The 21,507-nt window shown below is 37.2% G+C and overlaps 3 protein-coding genes across 7 annotated transcripts; 2 read left to right on the top strand and 1 right to left on the bottom strand.

Moving 5' to 3' along the window:
• The first annotated feature begins 6,943 nt into the window (after positions 1-6,943).
• LOC100872875 (uncharacterized) lies at positions 6,944-9,830 on the top strand. 2 transcript variants are annotated; one of them, XM_086905380.1, is made up of 4 exons: positions 6,944-7,042; positions 7,280-7,339; positions 7,948-8,067; positions 8,829-9,830. In XM_086905380.1, the coding sequence occupies exons 1-4, from the start codon at positions 7,031-7,033 to the stop codon at positions 9,054-9,056; spliced, it is 420 nt and encodes a 139-aa protein (XP_086761506.1). In that variant the 5' UTR covers positions 6,944-7,030; the 3' UTR covers positions 9,057-9,830. The 2 variants fall into 2 exon arrangements, with proteins under 2 accessions (XP_086761506.1, XP_086761510.1); XM_086905384.1 differs by having other exon boundaries at positions 6,972-7,042; positions 7,948-8,052.
• Positions 9,831-13,071: 3,241 nt separating this feature from the next.
• Nep5 (M13 family metallopeptidase neprilysin 5) lies at positions 13,072-18,157 on the top strand. Of its 4 annotated transcripts, none has more exons than XM_012493135.3 (17): positions 13,072-13,218; positions 13,632-13,704; positions 13,846-13,943; positions 14,058-14,111; positions 14,200-14,257; positions 14,446-14,636; positions 14,837-15,074; positions 15,158-15,410; positions 15,509-15,785; positions 15,858-16,013; positions 16,114-16,349; positions 16,420-16,529; positions 16,613-16,671; positions 16,753-16,801; positions 16,870-17,056; positions 17,181-17,357; positions 17,738-18,157. In XM_012493135.3, the coding sequence occupies exons 1-17, from the start codon at positions 13,137-13,139 to the stop codon at positions 17,909-17,911; spliced, it is 2,472 nt and encodes an 823-aa protein (XP_012348589.1). In that variant the 5' UTR covers positions 13,072-13,136; the 3' UTR covers positions 17,912-18,157. The 4 variants fall into 4 exon arrangements, with proteins under 4 accessions (XP_012348589.1, XP_031774429.1, XP_086761486.1 ...); XM_031918569.2 differs by having other exon boundaries at positions 13,180-13,218; positions 13,819-13,943; XM_086905360.1 differs by lacking the exon at positions 13,072-13,218 and adding an exon at positions 13,293-13,420 and having other exon boundaries at positions 13,819-13,943.
• On the bottom strand, positions 16,582-20,621 carry LOC100872631 (uncharacterized). The gene is made up of 6 exons (XM_031918583.2): positions 20,349-20,621; positions 19,913-20,143; positions 19,752-19,829; positions 19,636-19,683; positions 19,442-19,556; positions 16,582-19,259 (listed from the first exon to the last, which is right to left on the bottom strand). The coding sequence occupies exons 1-6, from the start codon at positions 20,478-20,480 to the stop codon at positions 18,304-18,306; spliced, it is 1,560 nt and encodes a 519-aa protein (XP_031774443.2). The 5' UTR covers positions 20,481-20,621; the 3' UTR covers positions 16,582-18,303.
• Between the last annotated feature and the right edge of the window lie 886 nt (positions 20,622-21,507).

Raw genomic sequence — 21,507 nt, 5'->3', positions numbered from 1 at the left:
GTATTCGTCAATTCGTCAAATTCATACTATTTTATAGAGGAAATGGCAAAAACATGGAGTATTCTCTAAGTTTTAGCTGTTATAATAAATTAGAGGTAATTTTCATACAATGGAAGAATTCACTTATCAGTTTTCTAAGTTCAGAGATTAGAAGTTTTTAAAATGAATAAAAAAAAATCAAATTGCTCGCGTCATTGGTAAAAGGAAATAAAACAATAAATATCTTGATTGTTATTTTATATGCAGTAATTTCTTTTCAATGAATTATAAACTCAACGTAATTTCGATTGATTTAGAAATGATTGAAAAAATGAAATAATACAATGATTTATTGTAATACGATCAATTTTTTCATGGAACATCATAATTCATATATCTTTTAATTGTCAATACTTTTTATATTTCCATGATAATGAATATGATAATGTACACCATTACAAACTTGCAAACTTTAATTCTTTTCAGATCTAATATCGCAAGATTTAACGCCTTCCTTTCGATTCAATGTTACAATTTGTGTTACGTTAAACAAGGGTTGCTAGATCTTTGCTCTCTTCGGTAACACGGTTGCCGCCACCGTGGTCCGTATAATTAAATAATTAAACAGGTAACAGCCGTCGGCGTTACTGCTCTGCCACATGGAAGTTTACTTTCTAAGCTCGTTGGCGTGTTCAGCATTCGCAGATATGGGAATCCGTGTTGCCCCCAGGGGATCTGCATCGAGATTGTTGCAATCGCCATCCATGGCTCGTGAATCTAGAGCACACGTTGGACACACAGAACTTTCAATCACTACTGTTTTATTAATTTATTTTCTCGATAATCAAATGTCACTTGTACACTTTTTCGTCTTTCTTCTTTTTAAAATCCAGTTCCTTTTAGATCATTTCATGAAATATATAATATTTTTAAATTTTTGCGAAGTAAATAAATTCGATTTTTTATTTTTTTTTCTAAATATACTCACTATTAGTTCACTTACTCGATTTAGTTGTTTAGGAATGTGAAGAAATTAGAAGTAACGTTTGGCTTTTCCAATATTTCGTTCAGTTAGTTCGTTAGCAATAAAAAAATGGTTCGATAAAGAAATATCTCATATGAAACTTGACAATTATTACAATTATCTGTTCAGAAATTTTTATTAAATTTTATTATCCAAATTGTTATGAATTTAATAACAAACTTCCATTCCTTCGTTTGAAAGCGATTAGAACTCTATAAACGTCTCGAATGCTGTATAGTTTTTTCCCCTCGTGTTCCAAGAAAAACAAGTCTTATTATTTCGAGAACCAATCTTGCAAGTCCTAATTGTCAGGTCACCCGGTATGCTGTCCCTTCGGCAATGTCCACTTTGCGAACGTACAAGAAATCACATTCTGCCATTCGTCGATCGGGAACGATCGAGGTTCACTAGGACAAATTCAGCGATTTATCGAGAAGAAAAATGCACCGAGGGAATGTATTAGAAACGACCACCTTAACTCTCTGCGATTTCGATCCATCCAGCATGAATAATGTCACGATGATTTATCGTGTCTTCGCGTAAAAGAAAGTAACAGCATGGAAAGTTATTTTCACTTCGGATGGCAGATGTAACAACAACGTTCAATACATTTCCTGTCACATGGAACATTTTTATCGTTTTCGTTACGCGCAATAGATCGAAACGCGGAGAATAATTATTTGTAAATCTCGAGGACAATACTCATCTCTCCCTAAGCGAGAGCAACCACGAAAAATTATATTTTATACGGAAAGATTTAATAAACCGGACTATGATGACTCGTTCAATAATTGACTTGCGTATTTAACTGCCCCGTAATCGTATATTTAATTTAACACATCGTGATGCGATTGGAATGATTTAAAATTTTTGCATGCAAATCTCTCTGGATTCGAATACGAATTTTTTTTTTTTTTTTTCGTTGGTCGCACGATCGTCCGATTCATCGCTTATCGTCCGATTTCATCAGTAGTTCTCTAATTGTTACGGGGAAGTTTGGAAAGCATTCACTTTGGCAAGAAGTTGCGAGCAAATTGATATTGCACAGTGTTCAGAGGAGGAAAATACAACGTGAATTTTTATCGCGATCGAGCCACGATGATTCATCTTTTCCAGTTACCCTGGTGAGAATATAAAAATTTAGAAAAAGGCGTATTGCGTTTTGTGCAACACTCTCGTTCACAATTATAACGTATTAAACTGTGGAAGGAAAGGATTCGGGTAAGAAGCAGGGAGACTTTGTGCTTTGCTCCAAGAGAGATAATGAATGAATAGAATTAATTCTATCAGTTTATTAATAAAGATTTTTGCAAAGAGTGCAATCGTAACAAATAAAATGATAATTATAATTGTATAATTAAAAAATTCGTATTGTCTTATTCTTATCTTCGAATAAATCTTGGAATATCTTCAAATAAATTGAAGGATCCGTGGTTAAATGTGTGGGCCACTATTCATGCGACCATCGAATTTAATTGTCGATGTCATATCAGAAACTGTTTTAATAATTTCTTAACAATCGTTAATTTATAAATTCTCGATATCGTGAGTTCTATGATTGTATGATAATTTGAATGGCGAGATTAATCGGCGGAGATATAACCAGATAGGATTGGAACAATGGAGGATCGCTTTAATTCCTCTGACTCATAATCTGTGGCGACCGACCGATTTTATCCGAAGAGAACGAATTGCTTAATTCCTCGAGCTTCCTCAACGGCTCGGTTTCTTCGTTGTGACCGGCGTTGCTGAACCGTTAATCACGAAATTAAATTTTTCACGATCTCGGTGCACGTATATCTTCACTGTGGAAAACTCGGGCGATGTATTTCGAATTTCTGCTCGCTCGACGGAGCGTGAATTTCTTTCTTGTGCGTTTCTTTTCGCGTTTTATCTTTACAACGTTAATTAACACGTTGACTGCAATGTTGCGCATATTTTAACGCTAGTAAGTTTTTTTTTTTGAAGTTACGCCTTATCGAACGTATCGTTCCATTTCCATTCTTAAGAAATTAAGAAATTTCTTGTATTCTTAAAGCGAACAAACCATCTTGTATAGAAAAAAAGAATTGCCTTATTATTAGCTAGTCATAGAAGAGTTAAAACGATTTTATTAAATATATAAATTTATTTATTTGCGAGATATTTATTTTTCAGAATTATAATTTAATAATATATAAATTGTTTAATTAATGGAGCGTCATATCATGTTGATTATGAGTTATGAATAGCGACAATTATTGTTCAATGATCGTGTAAACGTCCTAGTTTATAGAGAATTGTGCATTTCTGTAAGATATCGAGTGAATAAATTAAACGTTTAATGAAACGAGATCGTGTTACGTTAGCCCCGCTCATTAGCAAGCGATTGAACTCGATTCATTCGATCTCCACTAACGTAGAATTCATTTTCGACGTCGATTTGCTCGAGGCCTAAGTATTTATAAATCAGAAAAAAGGAATCGCTTCTCTTTTAACCGAGATCAGGAAACGAAATAATTTTTTTTTAATTAACAATTTATCCTGGGAATAGACGCATATATTTGAATTTTGATCGTAATGCAAAGTTCTCTCTAACATCTTGATTAAAAAGAATATTTCAAAAGACTGTGATAGACTTTTTTTTCATTCTCAATTGCGTTCGAAAGAAGAAAACGGAGGACCAAAAGAAAATAAATTTTGCAGAATAATTATTGTTTCTGCAATAATATCTATAATTATTGTTTCAAAGAATAATATCTTCACGAAATAGTAAAAAATATCGATTCTGTCATTTTTAGCCAATAGTTTTAGCGAAATGGTGGTCAGAGAATATAACGAGGATCATTATACCTTCTAGATTTTGCAAGCATTCCAATTAACATCCGCACAGGGTTGTCTTTCCGTTTTTGCGGTGGTGTATGTTCGGAAACAACGAGTGCGGCGCGTGGAAAATTAAAAGTCCGTAAAAGTCCGAGTGGCGTGCTGCAAGATGGTCGAACGTTCCCGCGTTGATTGCCAAATTGGATCGGTAAAAAATATTTTCCACAGTCGACTAACCTATGGAAATCTGGAGAGATTCACACGAAAAATTCGCGTCGTTTCCCTCGAGCTCGTGGAAACAAAGGGACGATAATCTGGGAACGGTAACCTAACTTGGAAACGTAATGAAAAGACGATACTTTAAACGTGCATCGTTTTAACCCGCATCTCGCGTATCTCGCGTTAGATTGCAATATCGTTGCATACCCATTCCATTCTTGCGATTTTGTTGCATCTATATATTGTTGCGGTATATATCCGAGTTTAAGATTCGATTTCGATTAGCGCAGTTTATATTCAATGAGCTATTGTATACGAAGCAAATATATAGCTTGAGAATCTTATATAAGACTGGGAAATTTTGTTATCAGTATACGTAACGAAGAACAATAATTGTTGATCGGAGTGATGAATTATACAATCGTTTTTTTTTTTTTTTTTGCAAAAATTAAGATCATTAAGTTCGTTTTAAGATCAGATCGCGTCTCTCTTCTATCCTTGTTTAATGTACGACCTGTCTAATTAAGCGCGGAGAATTTTTTTTAGAATTTATCGGAAATCTTGGGACAGATGGACGGGTCAAAAGCGTCGTTAGCAGAATGGCGAAAGATTGGCCAACTGTCCGGCGCACTCCCATGTAAAGGGCGGCAAGTTTTCTCGAAAAGGAAATCGAACAGGCCAAAGGTATCGAGAAAAGTTGCTTTAGAGAAACCGTGCCAAGGTGGAAACTTCGCGCGAATCGTTGCAACCTTCGTGTGTCTGAAGATCACGCGCGAAAGAGATATTTTTCTAAAATAGAGGATTATCTTGCTTTTTTTTTTTTTTTTTCGTTTCGTTTGTCGTCTCGAAGAAAAAAAAAAAACTATGGGATCGACAAGCGTGACAATTGGCGATTAGTATCGCTTGGTTATGCGATACAAGTTTATTTCGAATCGCGAGGAAATTATAAGAGAGTTTCTCCGTTTGGAAAAATTGAAAATTTTAATTCGAAACGGTGGAAAAGGATTCGAACAATATGAATGCACAATCGAGATATTCTTACGAGTTTACTCGGATTCCATTGGCTCGTTACGTTACAGAAAGTTGGCGTTTACTACGCTTACGAAATTGGCGAGTCGTAAAATCCAGTCTATTAGCGACGCGGGGAATAATTGGGATAAATAGGGTGGGAGAGATGAAAATTGAAACAGAATTTTACATCGTTTTTCTTTCTTTCCGTACATTTATTATCCGGAATTGCATAATATTCCTCGGATCAAAAACGTGTACGAGGAATTTCGCGTTGCACCCGCTGCAAATGGATCGATTTGGCAACGATTTTTCTTTTCTTTTCGCGATTGTATTAATATTTGATCGTAGAAATCGATAGAGTTACGATCGAGAATAAATTTGAATTTTAAATTTTACGTTATGCACTTTTACTTTTTTTTTTTTTTTCTAGGTTGCATCATTGAGTTAATATTTTGTTTCTTAATATGAGAAATAGATATTAATAAAATTAGGTGAATGTTGTAGGCCAAACCACTGGGTATAAAATTTTTCATGTTTTGGAATTAGATAAAAAAGATATTATCCGTTTAATCCATTAGTAAGTAAAATATTGCTAATGATTGATTGTGTTTTATTTAAATTTAGGATATGAAGTAATTTCATTTTTCTTTTTGTAGCGCTTTAGGAAAACACGTGATACACGTTATAACTTTGCTAGCGTTTTGCCATAAATGAGAAACAATAAATTCACTTTTCTAAGTTCCGTTTTTTTCGATCTAACGTAAAATTTTTTTTAGCGTGTATTCGACTTTCTATTCGATTCAACTGAATTTTTCAATGAAAATCAATGTTCAAAATGCAATTTTGAGCATATAGTTGTTGTAACTTTTTTATTAAGCGGTATTAAATTTTAAAATATAAATAAATAATTATCTTTAATAATAGTAAATTCGTATTGTTCGAAGGTAACAAAGTACATCGAAGTGAAAAATAAAGTGAAAAATAAGAGGGAAAGGTAAAATGGAAAATTTTACAAAACGATCGACGAAACTCGTTACGTCAATTTAACCGGAAGTCGGGCTTAATTTTTCGTTGTGCAATTCTGCCATCGTAGTTTCAAGATGATTGACACGATATTGTAATATGGCGGACATGGCAAAGACATTCATTATCGATTTAAAATGCACGGATTATGAGTAGAAAATGACGTTTAATAGATCATCGAGCTTTCACAGCTTGTATAAAAATATTTCTCACAAATATTTTTCTCATCATTTATCGGCGAGGCAGCTATTCACTTAAATTTATACGACTTTTATTTTCACTCGCGAAATATATTAATATCGTTTTTTGCGGAAGAACGTGAAACACGTATCTTGTACGTATCTCCCTCTTTCCCAGATATTTTCTCCACAAGTACAAGCGTAACGCGGAAAGATCAGCAGGATTTGCAACTTACATAATATCCAGATTATACGTAAATCACTCGTCGCGTTAATTTCCAATTAACGTTGAGAAAAAAGGAAAGGAAAAGAAAAAGGAAAAAGAAGAAAAATCAATGACAATTGGATCGTTCGAAGGAAACGACGAATCCTTGATGAATTTTTCTTATGATCTCTCCAACTGTCACGTTTCTCCTCGCCATCGGCAATTCCGTCGCTCAAACAAGCAAACTGGGTCAATTTTATACGAAGATTTCGATTTTTTTTTTTTTTTTTTTTTTTCGAAACAAACTTTTCTTATTGTAGAAGAAGAAGAAGAAAACTTAAAAATGTTCAGGGTGTCGTCGCGAGTTGACGGAAGTGAAACGATTCGAACGGTCAACGGAACACCGAATAAGGGGTCCGAAAGGGTCGATCGGTATTGGTGAAAGGGGTCCGTATGCAATGCAACCGTTGTACCCCCGCCTCATCCTGGCTCCTTGGGCCTGGGCAGGGCACCGCTATAAAAGCAAACCACGTCGCCCCTCAGATACGTAGTGTTTTCCCGTGTACTGCACAAGAAAAATCACCCACAATGAAGTTCGTCGTAAGTTTCTCATCGGCGGTTGCCAACGAGTTGCTCGTAGTTTCTCCGGGCCTCGTGCATACACGTATCCATTTTTTCCACTTTAAAATTCATCATTCACGTTATTCTTATATTACTGTTCATGCATTTCTTTGAATTTCCAAAGTAAACGAAATGTAATCGAGTTCGAGTTGATATTTAAATATATCGAGTTAATATTTTCTTTCTTTCTTTTTTTTTTTTTTTTTATAATTACAGATTGTCCTTTTCGCCGCTATGGCTGTTGCCAGTGCTTACCCTGGATACTTACACGCGCCGGTAAGTGAAAACAAAAAAGTTTCTGATAATTAGTTAATCCGATTCGATTTTTTCGCTAATCGAATTACGTTCTACTGCACGTTGCGTAATAATCTCCCGATTTAATTTCTTCTACGTTTCATGAAAGGAGAGTTTATTCCATACCATTCACTCTGGACCTATTAAAAATATAACACTATTTTTTTTTTTTTCAAAAGTTCAACACCTTAATTTCGCTCTCGTAACAATTTCCGCACAATGAATCCACGAATGATGCCAGAACATTTCTAGATACCATCTCTTCATAATCGATAAACAGTAAGCTAAGCGTCGTATCTCTAAAATTTTAACCCTTCTCTTAACTCTATTTCGTCCAAGTCTTACTTGACCGAACTTGGGCTGTTCCAAAAAGCTCGAATCGAGAAGAAATCTTTGGACGATCGTCATACGTCATCACTCATCTATTTCTTTTATCGTTTATCCACCGATTTATCTAAATCTAATCTGCCGGAAGTTGGCGGCATGCGAACCGAGAAACTGGACACGCTCGGCGGTAACCAAACGTAACAAAGTTTTCCGCATCGAGGTTTAAAGAGCAGCATTGAAAAGGATTTTTGACATACACATAGGTAGTGGCGCAACCATGGCCAGCACCGGAAGCTTGGCCAGCACCTGCGTACGTTAAGATCCCTCAAGCTTCGTATTATAAGGTTGCTGCAGCACCAATAGTCAAGGTATCGGCTCCTCAGGTAACGAAAAAAAAAAAAAATAATTTAAGATCAATATCATGTGTTCATCATTAATATCATCAGGTAAAACGAAGAATTAATAGAAGAAAATTTTTCGTTTTTCGAGCATCCCAACGTAATATTACTCGAAAGTGCATATATACGTTTCGTTTTCGTCTATTTTCTCGAGTATCGCTTTTATACCATTCACCGAATATCTGATTAGCTATTTACCAGCAATGTTTTATACGTCTTGGCAACAATCAATTTCATTTTCTCGAGTTCAATTTCAAAAATCGATCTTCCTATACCCCCACCACCACTTTCTTTCATCGTCATATATTTTGACTCTTCGCCGTCTCATATGTTCGATTTCGACTCGAATCGTTACCGCACCATCGATAACTCCTCATTTCCCACGTCTAATGGTTCGTCTAAAGCGGAGCGGTGGTCACGATTCACGTAACTTAACTTTCCAATCAATCAATCCGATCGTATCTTGATCGTCGTCTAATTGAATTGTTCGTTAACCAACGTTAACCAACAGGTTTACAAATCCCCCTTAACGAGGACTGCGGTTGAATCATCGTTCGCCGATTCCTTCCAATCCCTTACTTATGCAACCGCATAAGGAGTCGCAGATTTTCTAACCGCTCCTTTCTTCCACGTCTATTATCCACCACGCTCGCGCTTCAGTTCGCAGCAACCGGTCTTCGAGCAACGACACAAATTTCTCACACACCCGACCTAAAGTTAATTTAACGTGGGGAAAAATTTCGCAGGTACACGCTCCGGAAGTCCACCAAGTGCTCCAGATTCCGCAACAACCGGCTATTCCACCCCCACACCCCCAGCCCCTGAACATTAAGATCCCGCATGTGCCAACCGTGAAGATCCCATACCATGGACCCAAGGTCGCGACACCGCACCTCATCGGCGTCGAGCACTACGTGGAGCCTCAGATAAAGGTGGTGAAGGCCGCCCCCATCTCCCATCATCCTTGGGATTAAAGTTCCGCACGGCGCCAACTGAACTCGCTGGCCCAGGGTGAGCGTCCATCCTGGACGAGCCGTCCACGAGGTGCATCTGGAGTAGCGACGCTTCACGAATAACGATAACCATGGCCAACATCGAAATTTTCCTGGCGGGAAAGAAGCTCGAGACGATATACATTTGAAGCATCCGACCGTTTGCCAACGCTCGAGTTCTTCGTTCTCGAGGGAAACTGACCCCTCCCCTCTTCTAGAAAAATCGATCGAGGAAAAATCATATTGACGGAGGAGGGAGAAAGTATCGTCGATCAGTATTATCCAACGAAGAAACGATGAACGAGGAACGTCGAGGTTGCGGATCCACGATCACGAGGATCAAAATCGACGGCCTCAGGATCGGCAAAATCGTTTTTTTGGACACCACCCGAACGCTCAGGCAATTTCCAATCTCGAGGGAAAAAGTTTTTGCATTTTTGTATTTCGATCCTCTCTCTCTTTTTTTTTATTTTTTATTTTTTTCTTTTCGATCTACACGGCGCAACGAATTTTTTTACAGTATCAGTATTCCTGTATTTTGCCCCTCCATCCCCCCCCCCCTAACTCTTCTTTTCTGGACACGTAAAAATTTTTGTGCGGCATGTGATATCGAAGAAGACATATCGCGACATCGGAGCCTTCATTGTATATTTTCTTCTCTTCTTTCCGCCTACTCCCCCTACCCTTATCATAATTTTGCAACAACACTTTTATTTATTTTCTAATAAAAGTTAATTTTTATGTCTTGTGATAAAACATTGGTGTGTTCTCTTTCTCTCGTCAATTCATCCCTTTCTTACCTCCATCGTCGACAGAATTTGTTTCGCTCGATAAAAATATTTTTATCTATCTTTCTTATACGATATATAATTTCAATTTTTTTTTTTTTTTTTATCTTTTTTAACACATAAATTTTGCGATTGTACGATAACACACGTTCGATGCATACGTACACAACACGGAAATTCTCTTAGATATAAATCAATCTAATGTCGCCAGGGTAACGAATCGTCCAAACAAAAACATTCAACTTACTGCCATTATTTTCGCAGAATATCGTGTTTGTACGAAGAGCAAGACGACCAGTTTACCGATCGATCCCATCGAATTTCGAAACGTTCATTGATCGATTGAATTAACTTCCATCGCATTATTGTGATCAACGCTTTGTGATCACACTTATGAAAATAATATAAGCGCAAACGCAAAAAATGTTCAGATTTGTATCGATCCTGTTTGAAAGACGAACGAAGACCACGCTCTTTATTATCTTAAACACGAATTCTTTGAAAACAATTACTATTGGGCAATTTTTATAATTTATAGACATTGTTGCACGATGGTAAAAAAGGAAAATGCTCAAGAGGCCACACCGTAAAAATTACGCAACGAGAAAGTGGCACGAATCATAAATCGTTCTAATTCGATGCAGCAATTGTATACACACATACACACACACACACACGAAAAAAAGAGGAAGAACAAAAATAAGAGGAGAATTAGAAATAAGACTGTTAGAACGTGAAATGACAAGTTTCGAAGATAATAAAATTCAGAATTTATTAGAGAATTCTCGTGCATCGAGAAGCTCGCAACGAGTTCTAACTGTTTTGAATTCTTTTTCTTATTTTTTCCGTAGAGTAAAAAATTTTTCAGGAAAATTTTGCATATCGATTATTGATCCTTTCACGATTGATACACGTATAACACTTTCGCTTAGACTGATTGAAAGAAATTAGATCGTTTTTCCGTTGGGTTATAAATACCCCATCGATCATCCATCCTGTATTTCATTTCATTTAGTTACGTAAATTTGATACCACCAGTCTGGCATATAATAAATTACGGTTCAATTTTTTATTCGAATCTTTTTCATGCTGGAAAGAGTACGTAACAAAACGTTTCGAGGAATACGAAACTCGCTGTCTAATTACGCTACTTATGAATTTACAATTACCAATTCTTGTGTAATCTTTGGTAATTCTTAGACGCATGAAACGTATCAAGTCTGGAGAAACTTCATTTATATAATTAGAAATACTGAAATAATAGGTTTTGGAAACTTTTTGCTGTTTGTAATTAGTAAGAAATTAAGATATGGAACGTCTTATATCTATTCATCTTCGCGTAATATTTTTAACGTCGTACTTATATATCTATCCAAGATAGATCTTCTTCGTGAAATCAACTTCTTCTTTTCCACAAGAGCACAATTTGATTAACCGAGCTTGATTATCTCGTTGATCATCAAGAGAGCAAGATGAAACGAACGAAACGTAACAACCGTTCTCCTCGACCTGCATTTGAAAAATCCCCCCGAAGCACGTATCGTACTTCAGAACCGTGAATTATACTTGACGAGTGTTTCAGGTACCGTTCGATCAAACGCATGAAATGGGAGAAAAATATTGCGGAGAATTCTAGTTCACAACGAAACTGCTCCTAGCGATTCCTCCGGGCGATCCTCGTCATTGCAATTCAGTGAAAATTCTTTTTGCAACGCAATCCACGATTTTTTTTATTGGATATCCTCGAGGCATTGTCCATATACGTGTTGGAAATATGTAAAGTACATTTTGCCACTCGAAGGCGTGGAAATGTTTTATGTTTATTTTCTAGCCAAGTTGAAACTTGGTAGCCAAACGCAGATGTATTTCATTTGAAAAATTTTCGTTCAACTTTATTTTAAAAGTTTAACAATATATCTGTGTTGTTCTGATGAAAGGACATTTCAATTGATGAAAGAACGTTTCCGTACTACTATGATATATCGATTCAGCATCATTGAATAATTTTTACCTACTATTATTGATTACTTACGTTATATTTAACACGAATAATCAGTTAACCGATGTTTATCCGATAAAACTGTTTATACTATGTAATTGGGTGTCTTTTATTATCTGTGTCTATGTGCAAAAAAAAAGTGTTTTCAAATAAATTGTTTGATCATATATTCATTCATTAATCTCTACTCGATTACTCCAGATATTATTGAAATGATATTTACGCGAATTATGCGAATGAATATTAATGGAATAATGAAAAATTATTTCTTTAGTTTTTACTTTTTCCCACGTGACACGTTACATCATTAATACGCACTAGACAATAAAATCTAATTATATTTTATTTCCTTTATAAAAAAAAAAAAAAAAACAAAAAAGAAGAAGTCAAGATTGTGCAAACGTTACGATTCCAACGAAATTTTATTTGCGTAAAATAGAATTTCTTAACGCTACTTAAACGCTAGCGCAAGCGAATCTCTTCAATTTAATTCAATTTTACCCGTCGCCATTGTTTCTTTAAGGAAAACAATTATGGAATAAAAAAAAAACAGTTTTACATAACGAGAAACAAACCTTGTGAAGAGTTGTTCAACACATGAGGACAAATATCGATTCATGTTTCAAGGAAGTGCATGTTTTAATGATAAACTTTGCATACGTCAATTGCATCGAAGGACACACAGTTCGATTTCTTATGATCAATCTCGATCTCGAGTTTGTTCTCAATCCCTTAAACGCAATATCAAAGATATGATTCTATTTTCCTGTTATCCTATAAAAAAATTAATCCCATTTTCTCGGCTTTTTGATAATTGAATTCCTCCACTGTAAATGCCTACATTTCTATACAAATAGAAACCAGGTTATATCTTTAACCAACTGTATAAGTCGTAACAGTATTTATCTCGATTGAATAATTTTCTTTAACTAACTTTCACCTAGGAATCGCATCTTTTTATCCAAGTTCGCTCTTACGTTCTAGATCACATAATCGCCTGGTTATTCTTAACGAGATAGATCGTTATCTCAAGACAAATCTCGATAAAACCACGTTTGATCCACGAGATCGAAGACAAGACAAATTGTCGTTAAAATGTTTATAGGGGATAGTTTATAGGCGGCGAAGAAGCGGTGTCGAGCACCATTTCAATGGGGGTGGAAACACGTGGCCGGGGGGGGTGAATGTAACGACGTGCACAGGTGAAAATAGACGAGTTTGTTCAACGTAACGACGAGAACCACTGCACAAGCACAAGCAGGAAAATGTGAACGTATGGATAGCCCGTTGTCCCTCGAGGTTGTTCAGTGTCGTCAGTTCGATCCGGTCACTAGGCCATTCACCATGAACGAGCGCAGTGAGTATATTTCTTACTATTTATTCATTGTTTCCGCTGATGTACCCCGGTACATCCGTCGATACCCCTTTTAACTCCCTATATAGCATGCTTCAACTACTCTGCTAAGTACTTTCTCCCTTTATAGTCGTGTCAAGTTCAGTTTTGTACGATTCCAATACGAGAGAATGGAATTCCTTTATCGTCGTTTCCTAAAATCTTGGTACGCTTTCAAGGATGATGATTTTTAACTTGCGTCGTAAATAAATTCGACGAAGAATTGGAAAAAAAATGATTTATATAACTGCTTCAAAAATTAAAAAAAAATTCGTTTATTATATTTTACGATAATTTTCACTATTTGACTACTTAATTGCAAGTTGTATATCCATTCCATTTAATTTTGTACTTATTGTTCTTCTTTTTTTCTTCAGAGGATGAAACACAGTCAATTTACACGGTCGCCAGCCAACAGAACTTGGTACCGATAAAGTCCAGAAACGCCTAGTAAGTGATTGCGAGATTGACGTCTGCCGGTTGTCTCTACTCGCTTACTTATTAAGTCGTGTTATGACATGTATCAAACAGCCGACGATGAAGCCTTTAATCCATGCCAATTAGATTTGTTTTTCCTTTTTCTTTTTTCAGCCTAAAGAAACGAAGACACGTACCGAATCTAATGATGATTACGTTGTTTCTCCTGATGGGTCTATCTATCCTAGCGGCACTAGTGTTTTCCATACTTTGTAAGCAATTATTATCATGATCCTACATTTAAGAATTTGCAAAATAAAATTTACTTTCAAATTTCATTATTTTTTCAATTTTCAATTATCGTATTTTGACTTTTTCTTTTTCAGATATAACTTACAGACCGACGAAACTTTGCGAAACAGAGAATTGCGTCCGCATAGGTAAGCGATTAATCAATGTCTCTGTGATATTCTATCTCTGTGATCACGTATTATTGGGGAAGATTTGATGAAATTTTCGTTGCCCTAGCTGCCAGTTTGAAAGAATCTATGGACACGTCCGTAGATCCTTGCGACGATTTTTATAAGTGAGTATACATTCTGGAAGCTCCGATTATAGTACTGTACATATTTATAGCATACGTTTCAGAATTAGACGAAGTATATGCTATTTTTCAATGTCGCGCAATGGAGTACATGGAGCTACTTCAGACTTGCGTGTACAATTTGCGATAGGATCTTTATCTCCGCATTTTAACGTTCAATTCCTTTCCAGATACGCATGCGGGAAATGGCGGGACGAGCATCCTATACCGGATAAGAGTTCGACTAATTCGTGGTTCGACGAGCGTCGAGAAAGAATGTACGTAAGAATCAGAGAGCTGTTACGGGAAAATGGGACGAATAGCAGCGAGCCGTGGGCAGTATCGCAGGCTAAATTGTTGTACAGCAGCTGCATGAACGTGCGTACGTTGCCATTTTAATGATTTTTCATTTCACTTGTTCACAAGGAAAGTTCAATAACTTTTTTTCCTCAAGTAAGATTTACCAGTTCGTTCCGTTAAAATGGAAAAATTCTTTTCGACATTTCTGCGACGATTTTTTTTGAATTCGTTGAATTTTTCTGGTTAAAAAGACGTGGATCGTAACGTTCGAGTTAATTTCAGAGGCGACGGACGAGCTTGGACTGACGCCATTGTTCGACGTATTGAAAGAGCTCGGTCTGCCCCCGGTTCCTGCGGCCATCACCAAGAAAACGAGCGATTATATCGAACAAATAGCCAGGGTGAAAAAAGTTCTAGGAAAGGACGTGTTCTTCGGCTTCGAGATTATTCCCGATCCTCGAAACACCAGTAACAATATAATGTTTCTCGACACGCCGATCGTCAGTAATCCATTACCCAAGTAGAGATCTTATTTTCGAAGTATTTGTTTCGAACGATGTGATTCGATTAATCAATCGATGCAAATTTTTGTATTGTTAACAGCAACAAGGAATTGGAGAAACGATTGCATTCGATCAGATCAAGTTTCCGGAAGTTGGAGGAGGAGGAGGGGGATGAAAGCGAAGATAAACTGAAAGATGTAGAAATTACGTACATAACCGGCATAATTAAGCAAATCATGAACAATGGAACCCTCGATACTTGCTCTTTAAACGATGAATCATTGCCCCTTGGCAAGGAAGAATTGGAAGAAATCACCGAGTCGCTTTACAAATTAACGAGCGCATTTTATTACGTACGTTGTTTGAACGAACTTAACGACTTAACGTTATTAATAATATTCGCGTAGGCAATAATTTATTATTGTTAACCAGAAATATCATTTTATTACAGCTATCCCGTCTAGATACCAATCAAACGATTTGGGAGGATGATCCGACCGATGACGACTACATGCTGGTAGACGATCTTCAAAAGTTGACTGACGAGTTTGTGACCGAAGTTAACTCTACGCTCACGCCTAAACTGTTATGGCGGCCGTTCATTGAACTGGTTTTTAAGGATATTGACACTTTAGACTTGGATAAGAAGGATAAAGTGTTGGTAGGCGATCTGGAATATTTGAAGGAGGTTGCTCTTATGTTGGCTCTCACCGAGGAGGAAGAATTAGGTAAAAAAAGTTTGAATTTCAATAATGTTTTAATAATTATAACATATGGATAATTATCGAATTTTTCCCCAGAAAGCTACGTATGGTGGGTGATAGTGGATATAATCGTACCGCACTCGTCGGACAATTTAAGAAAAATTTGGATAGATTACATCAACGAGTTGACCAAGGTCGAGGTCGGTGAATCGAGGTCCTTGTTTTGCGCGTCTGCGGTCAACGAATTGATGGGTAAGTGTGAAATAAAGTTTTATTTCAAGCGTGTATAAAAGAAAAGTCATGTTGGAAATCGTTCGACGATCTTTCATTTCAAACACTGCTATAATTTTAGGAATGGCGGCCTCGTGGCTGTTCGTGGACTCGTCCTTTCACGAAGACAAAGGTAAAAAGGTGTTCGAAATGTTGGACAATATAAAACAAGCCTTCGCCTCGATGGTTTTGCGAACCGATTGGATGGACCAGCGGACGAAACTGGCCACGTTGGAGAAGAATAGGAAGATGGAGTCTCAAATTGGCTTCCCGGATTGGTTGTTCGCCGAAAATGTGCTCAACGAGTATTACGAGGGCGTAAGAAATTGTTCATTCGTTTGTTCATTCGATGTTTAAGCGGAAATAAAACTAACTCGTTCATTTTCAGATAGATCTCTCGGAGACAGAGTATTTGAGCAATATGATACAAATTGTTCGATTGATGTCCTTGACCGAATTAGAATGCATTCATCTGATTAATTACAACAATGAATCATAGTAAGAATTTTGTTTCGTTCAAAGAAACGTGTTGAATTAAAGTGATTAAATGTTTTTCTCTTTTTTTTTTTTTTATTTCTTAGCTGGGCGACCGATCCAACGGATGTAAATGCATTTCATACGTATCAGTATAATCATATAAGTACGTATTACTCTTAAATGAAATTTAACACCTAACAATCGCACGATTATATTGCATACGTTACTTATTTTAAACATGCAGCTATACCAGCAGGAATTCTTCAATTTCCTTTTTACGAACTGGGTCTCGAGTAAGAATTACGATCGATGGGGTCATGTAAATAACAGATTTCTCTATAGATCGATTTCTCGATTTCAGGTCTCTGAATTACGGCGCCATCGGCACGATTCTTGGTCACGAATTGACTCACGGATTCGACAACAGCGGAAGACACTACGACAGTAATGGGAACGTGAGACAATGGTGGACCAACGAGACTATTTTGAGATACACCGAGAAAACCGAATGTTTCATAGATCATTATAACGCTTACTACGAAGCTGAAGTAAGTGTGAGACGTCATGTGTTAGACAGATCGTTGACGAAAATTGACGAATTTTCTCCAATTACGTTTTTGATTAAGTTTATAAATTGGTATCGACGATTCGATTGCGCATTTATTCGAGCAGATAGACGATTATATCGATGGTGAACACACATTGGGTGAAAATATAGCGGATAACGGTGGTCTGAGAGAAGCTGTCGTCGCTTACGAAAGATGGAAGGCCAAACACGGCCGAGAGCCCTCGCTTCCGGGATTCACCCACCTCACTCACGAGCAACTTATTTTTCTTAGTTTCGCGCATGTAAGACGTTTCATTTATTTTGTCGGATATTATATTGTATCGATTCCTGAAAACGATTAAAATTTATATTTTTTCTCTAGCTGACGAAAGATGATATATCTTTTGAAACGTGTTGAGTCGATCCACACCGAATATCAATAAACTTTTTTATTATTTATTTCACGTTATTAATTTTTTTGTGCGTGTCCTTTCGTGTCACGAGACATTAAATTAATGGTAGACGATTTTCGGATATTTATTATTCAATATATTCTTGAATTTTATTTTCGATCAATTTCATTCGCAAGAAATTTTTATTTTACGAATTTTTTTTTTTTTTGTAGAAGACATTCATTATGTCTAATTTATTCAGGTTTTTATATATATATTTTTCTGCTTAGATTTGGTGCGAGGCCTATACTCCAAAATCTTTGAGATGGATATTACAAGACAGCCATTGCCCTGGACACGTGAGACTTCTCGGAGTTCTCAGGAATTCCAAAGAGTTCAGCGAAGCGTGGAATTGTCCTGCGGGATCTAATATGAATCCTCCGAACAAATGTAAAGTATGGTAACAGAATTCCATGATCGAAGAAAAAAGAAAAAGAAATTCCTGAATTTTCTCTTCCTCGAAAAACGCTTTTACATCTTTCAATCGCCTCAAATTATTATTATGATTAACATCAATCATGCTACAATATATAAACGTTAACCAAATATCACCTATGATTTTATCGATCGAAAGTTGCAAAGATAATAATTGTTAGAAATAACTGATAATCCAACGTTTATAATAATAAAAGAATTTTATTTACTTATAACATCGTCGTGCATTTCATTCATCTTTAATCGGGGGGGATTAACTCGTGTTGTTACGCTCAGTTTCAATAAAATAATCTTTTCGATCATCGACCGAATCGATTCTAAAACAGCTCCCCAAAAACAGATCAGATCGTACGATTTATTCTCAATAAACATATCCGCCGTTGGCTTCCGTCGATTGAACGTACTCGTTGGCCGGCGTCACGCTCACCACCTGCTTACCAACCGATACCGGATTATTCACACCGACGAGTTCTCGATTGTAAGTATCGCTCAAAAGAGAAACTTTGACCACGGGTGGGATCGAGGTTGACTCCGATTTAGAATTTGCGTTGGAGGAAGGCGTCGTCGTCGAGGTCGAGGACGGGGGTCGAAAGTTGGGCAGATACATCATGGCAAGCTGGTAGAAGATGTTCAAGAATTGCTTATCCTGCTGGGTCTGATTCGGGATATGGATCACGGGTACCGATTTGGTTTTCAGCACTTCGGTCACAGAGTGTTGGGTCTCGACTGGCTGGTGCGACACGATTCCCACCGAGTTGATCGGATCCACGGTGTCCACGGATCGGAGAGGGCTCACCGTCGACACGCTCACCACGGGTGTTAACGTCTTGACCACGGTTGGCACCGCGTGTTGCACAGGCGACGAGGTCTTCACAGAGTTGACAGATTCCACGGTGTGCACCAGATTCGGGTCCACGGGTTGCACCGGGGTCAAGGTGGCCACGGAAGATACCGGGGACAGCGTTTCGAAAGGAAGCGACGCGTAGAGGCTGTGAAGGGGGGTCCGTTGCACGATATGCGGAACCGAGAAGGCCGGCTGCGCGATGGAATACGCGGTTGGAACATTTTTGTTCGGATAAAGGGATGGTGAGAGGGGAAGAGGAACGTTGAGATTGACGGCGTGGTCGACGGGGAGGGGTTGTTGTACTGTCGAATAGAGGGAAGGAAGTTGGGAAGAAACGCCGTAATCTGGGATGTTAAGGAGTCCGCCGTAAGAAGCGTAGACAGTGGGCAGAAGGGTGTTGCCAACAACGTTCTTCCTCGCGGTTGTCGTAGCTGAGGGGATGGTCTTCGCTCCGCCGGTAAACTGTGTTACTTCTACAGGAGAAGAGAGAGAGAAAGAGAGAAATTACGCGTCGATTGTAATTATCGAAATGTGGCGATGCGAATCTCTGATCGTATACGATTTAGGAAGAATTCAGTTTTGAAAAATCTCGAAGAAATTTCGACGCATTGGCGGTGTAATGTTAGTGAATTATGTAATGTTAAAAGATTCTTACGTTTCACGGTAGGCCCACGTTCAACGATGTTCACAGTCGACGGAGATCCTTCGTGAACTTGAGTCTTTACGGTTTTGATCGTGGATTTGACTTGAGATTCGGTATCTACAGCGGTCTACGGAAAATTAGATGTGTTTTACTCGTTCGAGTAATTTGCAGGATGGATAGATTGTTGCGAGAAAGTGTTAATTTACCTTGACGGGAGTACCGTAAGAGGGTGATGGAGGTGTAACGTTTACCGTCTGCAAATAGAAAATTACGGTACGGATGAACGTGATCGGATACTTGGTTCAATTTATTCTATACGTACTTCGACGCTTTCAACGGGAACCGAGAATGTTGTGGTCGATGCTACTTTTTCAGGTTCCACGTTAACCACTTCAGCAACCTGAAGAAACGTAATACTTGATGATTTTTTTCGGTAGAATCTTTATGAAATAATTTCTCTTTTATAATTTTTATTCCAGTTACCGGTGTAGAATATTCAGTTATAGCGAGAGGTGACAAGTATTCGTTGCCAAGGGGAGCGCCCGGTTGATATCCAGGAGGTCCATACACGTCCTGTACCACAGATCCGTCGTTGAAGGTTTTAACTTGTACCACGTTGTCGAGATGATGATCGATTCCGTAACGTGGATCGCCCGGCAGAATGTCCCTCTTTTGCTTTGGCTCGGGGAAAGCCGAGGTGACCGTCAGATAAGTCTGAAATATATTGAAATAATTTGTGAAAAGTACACAACGATTATTTTTATTTCTTTGTGCGTTTCACAACAATTTCTTTTTATCTAATCTTTGAATCAAATCGATCATCAATTTTTAAATTCCAGTGAAAAGATGTTTATGTTTCGAATAGAAAAGTATGAAATCTATCTCGACAAAATATTTTGGCGTGAAAAAGGATCCTTACCAGACCGATCAGTAGCAACCTCATGTTTACGATATGCTGTTTGAATAAGGAGTGGAATATCGTCCCAGAGATATTTCGATCTTTTATACTTGACCAATGCTCCCTCCAGTTTATTTCGCAATCGGATGGCATTGGAAGAACTAGATTTTTTAATTGACTTCTTTTGAAGGTCTGCTCATCGTGGAGAGATGATCGTAGCGAACAAAATGTTTCTTGAATAATCGTCACTCGTGCGTGTTGGTGATACCGACCGAAATAAAATAAAATTCCATTTTTGTTTCAGTGTTGGTGTTCCTCTTCCGCCCACCGATCTTTACTCTCGATATTTTAAGCAACCATTATGTAGGAACAGACGATGATTTATGTAAATCTCTATGCGTCTCTTTCCTCAACTTCGCTCTCTTCTTTTTCTCTTCTCCTTCTTTTTCTCTTTTCTCCTCGTCGACGTCGAAAAAAAAATGCGCGTGTATGACCATTATCGAGCTTCGTTAGGTGAAGAAGAAGAAGAAGAAGAAGAAGAAGAAGAAGAAGAAGAAGCTTTTAAAGGATTCGGATAACGAACGATGGACTTTCGTAAGGTTTAATGGATTGTCGTCAATCACCTCTAAGCATATAATTCGTATGATCCCGATTATTGAACGTCAAGTTCACGACAGCTTTGTGTTTTGAGATACAAGTGGCAGATGTGTTTCGTAACTTTCCAAATGCAGAAGATGCATCACGATAATGTTTTTTTTTTTTCTGTTTGTAGAAAACAACTTCAATATAGATAAAATTTATATTTTATAAGCTTGTTATTACGAAGTTGATAGTGGACAAGTTTAATATTCTTGAATTTATTTTTTGATTTTAATTGCGTTGAAAAAAAAATGATATAAGAGTCAGTGTCTATAACGATCCAACAGTTGATACAAATAGTTGTGCAATTCATTTGCATTAATTATTTATTTAAATTAATACGAATTCCATATCCTTGATTTATAAGAAACTTCAGTTTATCAATTGTTTTTGTAAATAAAATACCGATCGATGTGTATTTTAGACATTTCCACCATCAAGAAATCGGACAAGATTATTTTTGTGAAGTTTCTACGATGAAAGAAATACAATTTTTTTTTTTTTTTTTCTTAAATATGTCGAACGTTTATTAACGTGTTTT

This window comes from Apis florea, unplaced genomic scaffold, assembly GCF_048593485.1.
Source record: "Apis florea isolate Af1SG1 unplaced genomic scaffold, ASM4859348v1 contig_1615_pilon, whole genome shotgun sequence".
In the NCBI taxonomy this organism is placed as follows: Eukaryota; Metazoa; Arthropoda; class Insecta; order Hymenoptera; family Apidae; genus Apis; species Apis florea.
This window is presented reverse-complemented; position numbering and strand designations above follow the sequence as displayed.

Excerpts from the sequence above, each read along its gene's own strand:
- LOC100872875 (XM_086905380.1), top strand. Across the intron at positions 7,340-7,947 it reads CTGGATACTTACACGCGCCG|GTAGTGGCGCAACCATGGCC; the intron begins GTAAGTGAAAAC and ends ACATACACATAG. Across the intron at positions 8,068-8,828 it reads TCAAGGTATCGGCTCCTCAG|GTACACGCTCCGGAAGTCCA; the intron begins GTAACGAAAAAA and ends AAAATTTCGCAG.
- LOC100872631 (XM_031918583.2), bottom strand. The coding sequence starts at position 20,480 with ATGCCATCCGATTGCGAAATAAACTGGAGGGAGCATTGGTCAAGTATA. Across the intron at positions 20,144-20,348 it reads GGTTGCTACTGATCGGTCTG|ACTTATCTGACGGTCACCTC; the intron begins GTAAGGATCCTT and ends AATATATTTCAG. Across the intron at positions 19,260-19,441 it reads ACGTGGGCCTACCGTGAAAC|AAGTAACACAGTTTACCGGC; the intron begins GTAAGAATCTTT and ends CTTCTCCTGTAG.
- Nep5 (XM_012493135.3), top strand. The coding sequence starts at position 13,137 with ATGGATAGCCCGTTGTCCCTCGAGGTTGTTCAGTGTCGTCAGTTCGAT. Across the intron at positions 15,075-15,157 it reads GTCAGTAATCCATTACCCAA|CAACAAGGAATTGGAGAAAC; the intron begins GTAGAGATCTTA and ends TATTGTTAACAG. Across the intron at positions 16,672-16,752 it reads GTATCAGTATAATCATATAA|CTATACCAGCAGGAATTCTT; the intron begins GTACGTATTACT and ends TTAAACATGCAG.